This window comes from Nothoprocta perdicaria, unplaced genomic scaffold, assembly GCF_003342845.1.
Source record: "Nothoprocta perdicaria isolate Ctin4 unplaced genomic scaffold, notPer1 scaffold_52, whole genome shotgun sequence".
Taxonomy (NCBI): domain Eukaryota; kingdom Metazoa; phylum Chordata; class Aves; order Tinamiformes; family Tinamidae; genus Nothoprocta; species Nothoprocta perdicaria.
This window is the reverse complement of record NW_020455777.1, coordinates 410354-425640: the sequence shown is the minus strand read 5'-3', so window position 1 is coordinate 425640 and position 15287 is coordinate 410354. Positions and strand designations below refer to the sequence as shown.

The window sequence follows — 15287 nt, the reverse complement described above, 5'->3', positions numbered from 1 at the left end:
CAGTTTTGAGGTAAATATGGCCCAGTTGAGTGCACTGAGTTCCCCTTTACATCTTACAAAAAAAGAAAGCTGTTTTCAGCCTCAGGTCTTGTCTACAAATGAGATATGACTTTGATACTGGGGAAAAACACTTTGTTTTGAAATGAAATACTTTGCTTTTCACAGTATTTGTTTACTGAAACAGAACATCCTGGTTTAAAGGTTCCTTCAGGAACTGTGCAATACCAGTTTTTGTTATATTTTAAACAAACAGAAATGTTGATACTATAAGGAATATCTTGGCATATCTGCTGACTTTTTAAGCCCTAGAGCTGCTTTTGGAGAGTTGGACTGCTGCGTTCACACCTTCCTCTCAAGGAAAAAAGGCCAGCTTTTTTCCAGTAGCAAAAAGAGTCATGCCACAAGTCTGGATGCTCCACAAGTCACTATTCCTAATTCATCTGGTAGAATTGTACAGTTTCTTAATTGTCTAGATCCAGATTCTCCAGAGGTCATCTGTCGGATATGGCAAGGAAAAGCAAGTAAAAGATCTTTTAGCCTTTAAAATTAGCCACATTGCCTCTGAAAATTCTTGTCTTTTCTTGTCTAAAAATTCTTGTCTTTATTTTTTAATCATTTTCTCTATGAAAACTAATTGTGATCTCTTTTGTTTTGGGAGTTTATAAGAACCTTATTTAAAGGTAGCTTTGCAGCACTAAATGCATACTTCAGCCTGAAAAGCACTCCCCTCTAATAACAGTGGAGAACACAAACATATTTGCTTTTCATCAGTACTTTACACTCGCTCCTTCAGATTCTTATATTAACTTTTCTTTCACATTTTCACGAGAAGTGAAAATTCACTCTCTCCTTTTTTATGAGAATATATTTTTGATGATTTCACTATAATTGCATCAAATGTGTAGATTTTGATTTAGAGCATGGGAAATACACTTTGAATCTTTACCCAACAGATGGTTCTACAAATTCCCTCAAGCAAAATTCTCATTGATGCCAATAATGTTACTGTTATTTCATTCTAGACTCTATTGTCTGTTTATTTACATGCTACTTCATACAGAGCTACATTGCAATATCTCTGTATTGCAACTGTTTTTTACTTTACTTTTTTGTATCAAATGCCATTTCTAATCAGCCTTTATGTAACATTAATAGTTTTATTATTCCACATCAGCTCAAAATATTTAATAACACAACTGCACTATTAACATGTTCAATGATTTTTACAGTCATATTTACAAATAAAGAAATAAATGTTATGTTTCTGAGTTGCAGTTAATATCAGGTGGTATATTCATCAATCATACACGCTGCAGTCCAGGAGAATTGCAAGCAACCTACATATGATCTTCTGAAAAGTAGCAACGGCAGGGGTTAAAACCCTTTGAGTAGCTATACAAGAATTTTTGATAAACTTAACAATTTCTAAATAGGTCATAGTTTTTAGTAACATAGGAGTATTAATATATGCATCTAAGAAGTTGTCCTAATTCAGGGAGAACGTACAGGGTTAAAGGGCACCTGTAAGACCAGCTTAACTCTTCCAGCTTATCCAGTGGAAATAAAGAAACCCAAAAAAAGCACTGTTTCACCAGTGTAACTGTATCTATGTTAGAGCTGCCTGTAAACACAGCTGTGCTGTTCTGGAATCCTACTTCTTCTCATCCATGGAAAGCTTGAAAAATAAGTCTAATCTAATGTTTTAAGCGGCCTCATATTGTATTTGAAAGGATGCTAGCCTGTCTTGAAATTCTGCATGGAGAAAAAGATACCACAAATATACCCACTTAAATTTCAATAGATTTTGAGATTCCTTTGTTCTGCACTTGTTAAAGGGAGGGACTAGAAATCAATTCCCTTCAAGACAGGAAATGTGAGACAAAGCCAAAAATATGACAAATCATTTGATTGAAATCAATAAAAAGACATTAATTTTTCAGTTCAAATTTATCTTTAAAAAAAAACACAGATAAATAATAGATGTAAAGCAAATTCATAAAGCAACTCACTTCAATACTGGCATTATACCATGATGAATCCCAACTCTGCCCTTYCAGTTAAAGAACTATTGGTGCTTGCTTATATTATTAATCCAGACGATATGCTTCTCGTGTTCAGTGACCCAGTTCCAAGAAGTATCACATTATAGAAGCCTATTTTCCACTTAATAAACACACATAATTCCTGTGAACATTAGTACTGATTATGCATGCTTACATACTCTAGGGCATATTCATCCAAATCCAGTGAATTCAAAAATGCTAAAGTAAAATAATATTTGGTCTTTTAGACTGCAATAAACGCTAAAGAACATGAGGAAGAATATAGAATGTTTTACTGGTATATTTTATCCTAATGTGATTTTTTAAAATGACTTTTCTTCAACACTCTACCCACAATGCTAAGATAAAGGAATTGAAGACTTAGGATAGAAAGAAGGGAAAAGCAAAAAAGAAATCATGGTTGTAGCTCAACAGGTAGGACACGCTCTTTGAAGACGGAAGCTGCAGGTTCCAGACTAATCACTATTTTCCATAGATAGAGAGGGTAATTGGGATACTGCCCGCAGCCCAAAAGGGCCTGTTCTCTTCATAGGTAGGGCTCTCCAGCACAAGGCAAGCCATGCAGAGTCAGACTCTTTACACTGACATGGTAATTGATTCCCAGTCTCGTACAGCTCGAGAAGTGTTTAAACCACTGTAGTAAAAATCAGACATTTCCCTCATCCTCATTCCTTCTTTACTTATGAGAGACAGAAAAAGACTCTGGTCACTTGATTTTGCTTTTACTTCTAATTTCCTGGATAGCTCTCTGCAGGACAGATTTCCAAGATGCAATTCTCATGTGAACAGAGATGCTTACACCCTCAGAGAAAGGCAGAATTTAATAAAAATTGCTCCTGTCTTGTGGGTTTGCATTGGCAGATATGTGTACAAAATGTTGGCTTGATTTTTAGCTTTCTCAGAAGGGTCTTTACAGACTGTTGGGGCAGCTAGTTCAGTATTGCAGCATTTGTGGATCTGGATTTACAATATACAAATAATTTTCCAGTAAAGACTTCAAAAACTGTTCAAATATTCACCTCTTTCAGGTCTGTGGAATCAAACACAAACCTTCACAGTWGACCACAGATTCTGGATCCCACCCTAAAATCTATACACCAAAATAAAGGAGCAATATTTTTAACTGAATTCATTAGATTACATACAATGCTATATATATACACTACAGTATAAAGCAGATTTTCTTCTATTAGCTGTCTACTTAAAAGAAGAATTCTTGATTAAATATTTCACAGATGTTTTCACTAGAAGTGCTGCAAACTGTAGTCCACTTGTAAAACTGTGGTATATTTTAAGCATCRCATAGGTGTGTTTAAAATGTGAACTTCAATAGCAAAGGTTTCCAAGCCAAGCTACAGAAATTCCCTCTTCTACATCAGTTCAATTGTAGCAAATAAGTAAAGCAGAAAAAGTTAGTGCTGAGGTTCCAACATCCAGATCAGTCAGATATGTTCTGGATATTTTACTTCAGAACTGCTCTAGCCTGGTCCCATAGACTAAATGTCTACTAGCAGGCATTTTATACAATAATTCACAAGATGTGCCCCCAGAACACATCTTTTAGTTAAATTTCCTCAAAAAAATGCAGTTTGYGCGTACCAGGATCATGCCACAACGATGACAGAAGAGCAGTGGAGGTAATCAGGAAATTCACCTCGAAATAACACTCCTGACCTAGCACAAAACGTTAATTTAGATGAATTAATACAGCCAGGCATTTGAGTCTTGCCTACTAAACTATTGCTCCCCTTGTCAATGAAATACCTACTAAAATAAAAATAACTGACAATGATGAAATCATAATTCATTCAATAAGTATTCTAGCCGTGGGGCTTTCAGGGCTCTACAMTATCTGAATGAAGTAAATTCTGCAGACCTGAAAGCTCAGAAAAATGGTAGGCCATTTTTATTAAAAACAAAAAATACACAAGCTTTTGCTCTTAAAACTGATGACATTTTCTACTGGGCATGAGTAAAAGAAAATCATTCCTTAGTCAAACCACCTACCATCTTTCACCACACAACTCTCATGAGCAAAGACATAATATCATCTAAAAAATGTGACTCAAAACTGAAAATAAGCCCTATATATATATTTCTTTTTTCAAAATATATTTATTTCTGGGAGTCTTCTTGGGCAAAATCCAATTCAGATACCAGATAAAATGTCATAGATCTGACAACTATAAGATCATACAGAGAAATTATGCTTTAAATCTAACATTAAGGATTTGGAACTCCTCCTGGTGGTTTCTCTTGCAAAGATCCCATTTGTCTCCTGTGATTTTGCCTGCAGATGATGAAAGCAGAATGTCCTATATAGGAGAAGTGCCATTATTTTACAAGTATTTCTTTCCATGTCATAGAAAGTAAAGCTCTGGACACAACTCACTAATGTTAAAGGTATTTCACTTCTGAAAAATTACCATTTCACTCCATACAGAAATGCTATATATACACAAATGCAATAGACTAGACTAAATAAATGACACCAACATTATAAAGAGCAGATCTTTAAGAAATGCACATTTCTAAATTCTTGGCTTCTATAGTTAAATTTTTAAAAAAAGAATCATAAAACTAAAAGGCGGATATTTCACTTCAGTAAGAGTATACAGCTGTCTCCATATTTCAAAACTAAAATATTACTATGCTCTTTGTCTTATATTTTTGCACCACCCTTTTACAAGTATTATATTGAATCTCTGCTATTTTCTCCATGGATAAAGTATCTCGTGAACTATCTGCGAATACTTCAAACATCCTTTTGAAGGACAGTATCTTTCCTAACAACACTTAAAAATACCTAAAATATTTTAAGTCATTTACTGTAATTTGCCAAAAAGAACTGATTTCTAAACAGTTAAACACTTCATGTACTTTGCTATAAATGCGTATTTTTAAAAGTCCATTTACTTTCCTCAGAAACATGCAAGATAAATGATTAGATGTCTAATGTTGGTGAGCACRCACCACGTATTTAAAATGGAAGCTATAAATTATCAGTCAATAAAAAGCACAGTACTTGAAGGCAGAAAAAAATCTTTCCTCATAAACAACTGCATTGTTGTTTTAAAGCAGTTAAGTCAGTCTTCTTTAAAAATGGGGTTGTGAGGCAACATCTTGAGTGATAAATACTAAAACATGAAGATATAAGTTTATATATGTAAGCTGCACTTGATAGTTTTTGTTAGACAATCCATCAGAAGAAAAATGAGACTGGGTAATAATTTATAGAGCAATCTGGTTCAAGACTGAAGAAATCCAGGAAAGGACTGTATTATTCATGTAAGGGAAGAGACAGATAGTTCCACTTGTCTACAGAAATTGTCAGTTTGCTYAATATTAGATACTCACATTTTAAAGGCTTTTTATTTTTATTCAGCCTCACATTGTACTTATGAACTGTTCTGATCCTGTTATTCATCAGTGACATCCATTATTTTTCCTAATTAAAATTACTTTGAAGTCTCTGACCTTTACGCAGACACTCCATTCTGAATTAAAATATAATTATCTTTTTAACATGAATATACTCTCATGCTTCCTTCATGCTCTTCTTTTTCACAGAATAAAAACATACTAAATGCAAGAAAAAAATTATTGCTCCTGATAACAAAAAATAAAAAGAAAATAAATCAAGCGGCCTGATTTTCCTTTGGCATATAACAARGACAAGGAAACAGTCAAGAAAAAGGAAAGACAGAGAGAGAATCTTAAGATTTATAGAGGAATTCCCTCACACAGAACACAMAATTTGTCTGCAGAACATACTGCTGTGAAAACTCACCAATCTAAAAGCTTCACTAAAATCAAAACAACAGACTTTTATATGAATAAGTCCAATGATCACACAGCTTATAATCCTGTGGTACTGTACAGGATACAACATAGTCTATTAAACATGTGGAACATCTTTTTCAAGGTGAAAGACACCCATACATTACAGAGTGAAGAAAGTAAATTTCCTGTAAATAATTTACAACTTTCTTCCTGAACACTTGGTTCTGATCCCTATACGAATTGTTGGTCTTCCTAGTGTGGAACTTTCATTTATATCCTTGCATTCATCAGCGYTTCCCCTACTTAACATATTTAATCTGAACGAATGACAGCTCTTAACTAAACTTTGCCTTTATATTACTTTATTACTTTTTTTCCTGTGGCCAAAAAATAAGAATAAATAACTTACCTTTACATACAGCTGCTGAAATTCCTCAAGGTTCAGTCTACCGCTTGGACAGTCCTTTAGAAATCCCTTGTACCACTGTTTTAGCTCATGTTCGTTGAACTCCGTGCTCTTCACCAGATCCTCCATCACCTCAGGGGCCAGTTTGCTATTCTGTTTCCCCATTTTGCCTGAAGTAAAAATGAATTAATACAATTAGTCAAGTTGCTGTGATATTTTAAATTTGATTAGCAGAGAAGTTGGAATGCATCACTTGTTTTGTACACATTGATGCTTCTGGTCAAACCCAACTTGATGGGCTCCCTCATGACTAGAGTTGAATATCTGAGGCTGAAATGGGGAACAATGAAACCTTTTCCTTCCATTTTATAAGTTTTAAGCCCTGGAGACAGACCATTTACTTGTCTTAAAACTAATGATAAAAATTCATCTTTTTTTGTCTTAATAATATTCTCTTCTAAATGAAAGATTTATTTTGCTTTGGGTTCAGAGTAGATTATTCTCCTCCCTTTGTGAAGCACTACCACATTTCTCTTATTTCAGAAGTATCATATAGAGAGACAGCTTCTCTTATCAGTTTCTGTAAAGTAATTTCTAGGTTTACACTAATCTAAGACTGAAAAATACAGCTTCATTTTTACTTTCAATTTATCAAAGACTTTTAACAGATTCAGGGATATCTGCAGAATTTCTCTTTGCCTTGCATGTCTCTCCAAACACGACACTCATATTCACTGCTACTCTTCGTAGACAGAAGGTTGTGGACAAGACAGGCCCATAATTTGAAACATCACRGTAAGAAAGCAAAGCTGGAGTTGTCTTTAATCTGAAAAAATGCTATCAGACTTAAAATCTGACCTGTATTTAAGTATATTTATTGTAGATTTAATACACAGYAGATGATTTATACCCCATCACTGTTAATATTGGGCATATTCACTGCATTTGTTGTATGTATGTATCTTATATATCTATTTATAAATATTTAACATTTATAAATATAGAATATATAGAAGCACAAAATACAGATATATTTATATACATGAAATTCAATACTTTCATGCTGGTCTTTCACCCAAGATATGTCTCCAGTCTGCCCTTCCAAGCTTCACAGCATCCTCATCCACCCTCAGCCCAACCACAGTGATCAGAGCTCTTGGCAGTCCCAGCACCCAAATCAACCCCACAAGCACTTTGCACACTAAGAAGAAGAAGAAAAAGAAGATCTATCTTGTCAAAGGATTTAACTGGTACAAAATGAACTCTGGAAATTCAGTCATCTGCAAGTACAGAAAAATACAACCTGCTGTGCTAGGACATTATTAGCCAGAAACATCCCGAAGCCCCAGGGACCAAGGCTACCAGAGGACAATTCTGTGCACCAACAGTGAGTCATCACTTCTCGGGATGCTTCCCACACCTAGCAAGTAAATCCCCCTTACACACACTCTGCACTTCCTTCCTTTACAAGCTTCCACCATGCTACTCTGCAAATAATGTTTTGCTCTGTGGCCTCTCCAAATTCAAAGAATGCCCTACAGGAACTCATACAACAAATCACTATTTGCCAGTAGTAAACTACCACTTTGCTTTGCTAAACTCCCATCCACATATTTGGGTAAACTTCACTCAAATATTGGTGAGCATGCTGATGTTAAAAATCATCTGTTTTGACTGAATGATAGACTTGCCGTTTATAAGAATATAGAACAATTGCTCTAACTTTATCTTTGAACTCCTTTTCTTCTCAAGATCGGCTTTCAGAATGAATATTAATTATGTATGATATTGACTTAATTTGGCAGTCTGAAATTAAATGCTACAGAGACCTACGCACACAAATATAGATCTTTCTCTAGTTCCAACTTGGATGACCTTTCGGTGAAATAACAGGATGCTCATTTTAATCTTTAAGGGGTCCATTTATTCCCAGCCTTTTCTCCTTTTTTACCCTCTTTTTATTTTTTTTTTCCTTTAAATTGTGCTCCCCTTTACAGTCATAAAGTGCTTTGCTTGGGACCCACAGGACCAAAAATGATACTCAGTAACTGCAGTAACTACCTTAGGGAGGTTCTTAGGGCATCTTCCATCTCTTCTAATTCATCAAAGTCTACTTTTATTTGACTCTTTTAATTTGAATTCTTATCTTCATTATTATTTATCTGAATGACACTTGAACATTAGAAAAAAAGTGATCTTTAATGGGCAAATATCAGACATTTTGGATTGATAGTTTTTCTTTTATTGGTAATGTCATAACATAAAACACTATAGAAAATGGAGGTTTGTACTTACACGAGTTTACATGACTAAAGAGATGAACAAAAATCTCTATCTATTATCTTTTCTGTCATCATATCCACAGCAATAAGACAATTTTCTCCTCTGTAATTGGTCCTCAGTTTTAGCGGTCTGCTTGATTCCCTGTAGGTTGTCTAGTTGGTCCCAAACACCTTTCAGCCACCTCTGGCACATCCCAACRGACAATTTCCTCTATGTGACTGGTGCAAAATGTCAGCTAATGTTTTGAGAAAAACAGAGTTTGGTTGCAGAGATGCAAACCAGCCTTTGGGGAAGATGTAATTTAGGACTGGTGAGTTCTCTACTCTCTCTTGCTTCTCCAATAATAATATACCATATAGTCTGCCTTGTTCTATGTGAGGTTGCACAAGGTGACTGTCCCTGCCATAGCACCTTCTGCCATTACAGACCTTCATTCCTGCCTCTCCTTTTAGAATTACTTTCTTACAGAATTGAATTACAATCTGCAAGAAGGCTTAAGAGCCTCATATAATTATCGAATATAAACTCACACTTCTGGCTCCAGGAGACACAGCTTATTTGAGAATAAAAGCTCAAATACATAGATTATCCAGTTAATCACATTCTAACATCTTCTAGGGTTTCATTGAATCTCTTGTTATTATTGAAAAGTACAATCACCCATTAGCAATGGGTACACCACTGCCAACACAGTTAATTTCCTAAATTTGAAACTATTTTTAATTGAGTTATAATCATGGTTTCCCAAACATTTTTCTCCCCCTTGTGAAAATCCATGAATATGCATGAAGCAGAAGCAGGAGAGAACAGCTGCACAATCACTAAGTTTTCAAGTAGAGGAAAGGTCACTCCGCAAGCATTTCTTTGTTTAGTAAATTTAATTTTTTCAAACTACAAATTTGCTTCCAACTCCCATGCTTCTAACCATGCAGTGCGACAATCCAAGCAGCGCTATTCATCTGCTGCTGCATTTTCAGATTGGCAAGAATCAYGGAAGGAAAAAATGAATTAAAAAAAAGAAAAACAAAAAACATTTTGTATCCAAGCAATGTAGGGTAGGCAACCATAGGAAACTGAGTGGCACTTTGCATGAGTAAAGGTGTCCAGCCTGTTCCCAACACGAGCCCACTGTCAGAAGAATGGATATTAAAATAAGGAASAGCAGCAGAGTCCAGGCAAGAGAGCCCAGAAAAAGCTAAAACTACTATTGCTCTTACTGCTTGTGCCACAATAAAGGCTGAGCTTAATGTACATGTCCAAAACAATCCGAAGGCACCATTGCTTCCCAAAGGCACAAACGTCTGGGATCACTTGTCGCAATGTATTCCAGCTGCTGCACAGCAACCCCCAAATCACTGACCCTTAGGCTATGCTGGCCTCAAAAGCCCCATAGGAAGGTCAGTTTTAAAAAYAGGAGGTTTATTAAACAACTCATCCAAAATCTGAAGTGCTCTGGGCTGGAAGACAGYGGACAAGGGGAATACCAGGAATCTTTCAGGATATATTCGCCTGCTTTCTGTCCCCTCTGTTCTAGACAGAGGAGCAAGAGAACTGCAGCAGAAGGCTGGAGTTACTCTAAGATGACTCAGCAGCAAGGCTTATCAAATTGGGTTTATATTGATTTCCTGGGGGCTTTGGAGGTAAAGGAGCTAAATCATGTGCAGGAAGGGAAAGACAGTCACAACAGTTTTAAAACCAGACCCAGTCTTCCAGGCTTCCCATGTTTAAGTCTTCAGTTTGGCACCATTGCTGCACTTTCCCACATGAGCTTCAGACATGTTAAAAGACTTCCTACCTTCACACCACCATCATCATCCAAATCCCTTGGTTACAGGCAGGGGTGTTTACCTATAATATTTTGCAGTAGTTCCTACATAGGTTAAACAATTCTGCCTTTCCCCCTTGGCTCCGCAGTGCTACACTATTAGTGTGAGTCAAGTTTTAATAATCAGCATTTCATTAAAGACCTAAATAAATAAATAAAWAAAGCTTAACAACTTACAGAATCTTTGCTGATTAAGGATTTTGAGATAGCCTCAAGCAGTTGTTAACCGAGCTCTGTCTCCCACCTGTTTGCTTCCTCCCYTACTCTCTATTCCCCTTTAACCTTCTCAGCAGGTTTTCACTTTTTAAAGGGTTGTACAAATATACTCCTGGCTATTCTTAGTGAAGAATAACCTGAATATTTTTCAAGATCTCATCCTTCTACTGGTGCTGAAAAAGAACTCCAATTCCCACACCACRTCCCTGCAAACCCCAGGCTGTGCCTTCCTGCTTGTTTGGCCTGTATTTAGTTACACTTGACCATTTTCTTTTCCTGTAACGTTAGGCAGACCTCCAGACCTCAGTCCTGGTGAGACAACACATGGACTACTTACTGGGTTCCCCAATACAAGATAGTCATGGACATGCTGCATTGAGTCAAGCAAAAGGACACGAAAGTGATGAAAGGACTGGAGCATCTTTCACACGAGGAGGGAGGTGGGGCTGCTCAGCCTGGAGAAGAGAAGGCTCAGGGGAATATTGGCAATGGGTGTAAAGACCTGACTGGGTAAAGTAAAGACAACGTAGCCAGACTCTTCTCAGTGATGCCTACTGAAAGGACAAGAGGTGAGCGGGGAAGAGTCATTAAAGAACAACAACAAACAACAAAACAACAAGTCTTCTTTACTGTGAGGGTCATCAAGCACTTGGACAGGTTGCCCAGGGAGGCTGTGGAATCTGCATCCTTAGAAATAACCAAAACTCAACTGGAGGCAGTTCTGAGCAGCCTGCTCTAGTCAACACAGGAGTGTTAAACACAGGAGTGGTCTGAACCTTCAGAAGTTCCTCTCAACACCAACAGTTTGGAGAAAATGGGACACTAATAACACCTCGCTTCTGATACCCACTGTAGCTAGCTAAATTCATTAAATTTCCCTCAGACATAATGGAGAGTAAAGGGTTCATCCTAACAACCACTTGGAAAGCATGCTCTTAGCAATTCCAGTCACCTCCTTCCCTTTGCTGATTCCAGAAGTAACGTAGGGAGATTAGTCCTACGCCCCTAGATACTGGCACCTAGGAGACATTAATGAACAGGACTACCTCAATTCATATCACTGTATTTTGGCTGTTTGACCCTGTTCATGTTCAAGTTCTTGTTTTCCCAGTGCAGCAATCCTGCATGAGCTAAATGGGGTAGTCAAGCAACATCTCGACAGTAGCAGCCTCAAGAGGCATTAAAGAGTCCTCTTGTAAGGCACATGTTTTTCCTGATTTTCCCTGGCTCTGGGAAATGGGAATGAGCCATGTGGGCCATGCCAGAAGCAAATTACAACACTCAGTTTGCCAGCTCAGCTGTGCTGGCAGGCAGTCATTAGTTTGGAAGGAAAGCTGTGCTTCATCCCCACCCCTCTGCCTGCTCCCAGCCYACAGACTCCCACAGGAACGTGCTGACTCTTGCAAACTACATGTGAARTCCTGGCATTGAGCAGGTAAGTACAGTGGGTGTCTTTTCAATCTTTGACATAATCTAAGTCTATAAGCATTAAGTAGATTAAGCACTGTATAGACCCCAGCATACATGCATATATGGGAGGAACAAAGCCCCCAAACAATTAAATGCTGGGGAAGCACAGAACTATGTGCATATTCTACAATAACAGAACCATTTTCTTGTTATTTTTGATCAGGCTGTTTAACAAATTTCCAGCTGTGTGCTGATAATAACTATAACTCCTGAGAACTCCCAGCATTGTTTCTGTCTCCTCAGGCTGCTCATGACACTGCTTTTCCTCTGTTAATGTCTGCAAAAAGGATAGATATGAGCAGACTTTCAAGCCACACAGATGCTTCATTTCTTCAAATACATTTATTATTCTACAGAAAATGGAATCTGGAACTTTTCAAACAAAAAAGAGCCAAAAATCTCGTACCCAAAGTATCACAGGAATAAGCATCCAAGAAACAATATGTGTGGAGGAAAGGAGGAATTTTCCCATCTAGACCACAAAGAACAACGCTTGCGATTGGAATGACTTTGTCCAACCATAGTGCTTCCCATGCAAACTGGGAAGTACCTACACTCAACAGCTGACAGTGTGGTTTTTAAGCTAGCTTACACAAAACAGGGATGGTCCTAAGCCTTGCATATCTCTTGCACAGAAGGGCAACACTGGAGGAGGTTTTTTTTTTCCCAGCAAGAGTAGGAGAGGAATATTTGTTAGAGAAGAGAATGATATGGTACTTATGTAGATATTCTTTGAATCTTTCAGTATAGTGATGCCAAAGAAATATTAAAGTACTATTAAATCTTTAGGAAAGGGGTCAGTCAGCTTATCAGGAAATACTGGTGGCAGCAGTTGTTTTTCTCCCCTCATCAGYCCCCTGTAAACCAGCCACTTCGATCCCCTTCAGGGACTAGGAGTCAAGATTTCATGATGGACACGGCATTTATCATGTACCTCTAAAACTCCAGAGGGTAAATGACTCCCTCACTCAGCTCAGTTCCTGCTCCTCTCYCCAAGCTCATGGACTCAAACACCTGCCCTTTGCCAGCAAGGGAAAGAGCAGCAGCAGTGGAACAGAAGACAAATGCAACTCTCTTCCCAGCATTTCCCATTTTTACTCCAGGTGCAGTAGCACCACACCAGATATAGGCAGAGGGACCAAGGACAGAGAGTACCATAATTAGTGAAGCCTAATAGACCTAAGTGATGTGAAGTGCGGTAGGACCTCCTGCTCCTCGTGACCCTGCTTTGAGAAGGTGCTTGGACTAGGTGACCCCCAGATGTCCCTGTCGGTCTCAGCGATTCTGTGACTTGAGAACTGCCAACACCACTGCGGTGGTAATTCTAAATCCGATTATCAGGTACAAGTAGATTTATTATATTCCCATCCTTTGCTTGTCAATGATCTGTAGCATTCAGGAACACAATGTGCTCTTCCCACTGAGAAGCAGCACAAGCTGCCAGCTTTCCTCTTCACACAATGCTTAGCATCTTCTGAGATTTTAACCAAATTTATATTGTACTTTGCACCATACAAACTGATGGAAAGTTCRTCAGTGATAGAAGGTTCTTTTGTGCGTGTATAGCACCATATTGAAGTTAAGGACACTCTTAATTTACCGCTATCGACTTACACTTCCAATTAAGAGTGAGACAACCAGGTTCTGATTTACACTACAGTAAAACMAGAAAAATTACCATGATTTCACATTACTGTTTTTTTCCAAAGATCAGACTCAGGCCTGTAATCTTTCTGCATAAAAGAAATKGGAAAAAATATAAAGCAACAATATTATAGAACACAATTATCCAACTGAATAATAAATGAAGAGATTTAAGCAAAATAAAATATATATTTTAAATGTAGAAATGAGATAATGAGATGAATACTCAATTGGATTCAAGCAGTAAAGGAAAAAAAGAAAGGGTAAAATCTATACAGGTGGATGCTTTTACATAAGTGACTGGCGTGTAGTTTCTCCCTCTCCTGCCACCCCGGTGACTAGAAAACAAAAGCTTTCTTTCATTAACAGTAGGAAAACAATGAATGTGTTCTTTTCTGAATATGGAGTAAAACAAAAAGGGTGTTCCCTACATTTTTGACATGAAAATCAAGGGTAAAAGTAGCCAGACTATCCTAGGGCTCAATTTTTGAGGCACYCCCATGGGACACCACAGTTTTATTCAAAGCTGGATTCCAAAACAGGCAACCACATAAACCGGCCTGCAGCCACTTTTCTACTCTCTCTCCCCACTCAGACTGAGAAGCTGCTTAGGGCAGGTCATGGCTTTCTCTCTTCATTTACAAGTGGGATAGGAAGTAAGTAACATAAAGCATAGACTTAATCTGGATTGCTTAACATGAACTGGGTGCTCAGAAAAGCTTCCAGGTTCTATTGCTTAGATTTAGCCTTGAAGAAACAGGGACAAAAATACTCTTTTGCTTGCTCTTCTTCCAGTCTTTAATTTTGGAGTGCGGTGAAGAACATATCCACATTCCTATCAAAAAAAAAAGTCTCTGAATAGTTTGTGTTCCTTATTTTATTTTTTAACTAAAGACTTCCTATTAACTCTATTGTTTGGCTTTATCACATGCCATAACTCAAATAGTACTTTTTTTTTTCTTCTGTTTGTCATGTCCACTTCTTTACTTCCAATATTTAAACAGTTTGATGGCCAATTCTAGATTTTCTAGACAATTTAGTAATTAATTTCTGAAGAGAATCACACACTTGTTAATACTGAGTGTCAGTAAATATTTAATTATATCTGTTGCCATAGTTTCATTTTGCTATTAGGCTAGTCTCTATCAGTGGTGATGATCACTAAGTAACTGATAACGAAGGTGTGAATTGAGACAGAAGATTCATTTATCATCTGTAAGATGAGTATTTTCTTAGTTAGCCTATTCTCTCTGATTTTTTCTCAAAAACAATATGCGTTAAAATGCATGCAGAACATCTACTGTGTCTTTTTGTAGTAATTCATATGCCGAACAACATTCCAATGAATTTGAGTAATGCTTAGTCTGATTATCCAGGATACTCCACCCTTACAGCAAACCTGACACTGCAATCAAGGCTTTATGCCTTCTACCAAATATAATAGCTTTTGGCTGATTTATCTGAGAGTTTTTTTCTAGAATCTAATAGGTTTCTAAGAAGCTAGTGTTCCAATTGAGATGTCCTGATTCATGGAAGGAGAGCTACTAGTTCASAGCAGCCACTGGAACAAGTTAAGGGTCATCACTGACAACATTTC

The 15287-nt window shown here is 37.3% G+C and overlaps 1 protein-coding gene across 1 annotated transcript in view; it reads right to left on the bottom strand.

Annotated features, from left to right (window-relative positions):
• Positions 1-4167: 4167 nt before the first annotated feature.
• LOC112954901 (visinin-like protein 1) overlaps positions 4168-15287 on the bottom strand; it is a 42705-nt gene continuing 31585 nt past the window's right edge. Inside the window, exons 2-3 of the mRNA XM_026048166.1 lie at positions 6256-6422; positions 4168-4353 (exon numbers count right to left, since the gene is read on the bottom strand). Coding sequence (XP_025903951.1) covers positions 4255-4353; positions 6256-6417 — 261 coding nt within the window. The 5' untranslated portion in view covers positions 6418-6422 and the 3' untranslated portion in view covers positions 4168-4254. The remainder of the gene's footprint in view (positions 4354-6255; positions 6423-15287) is intronic.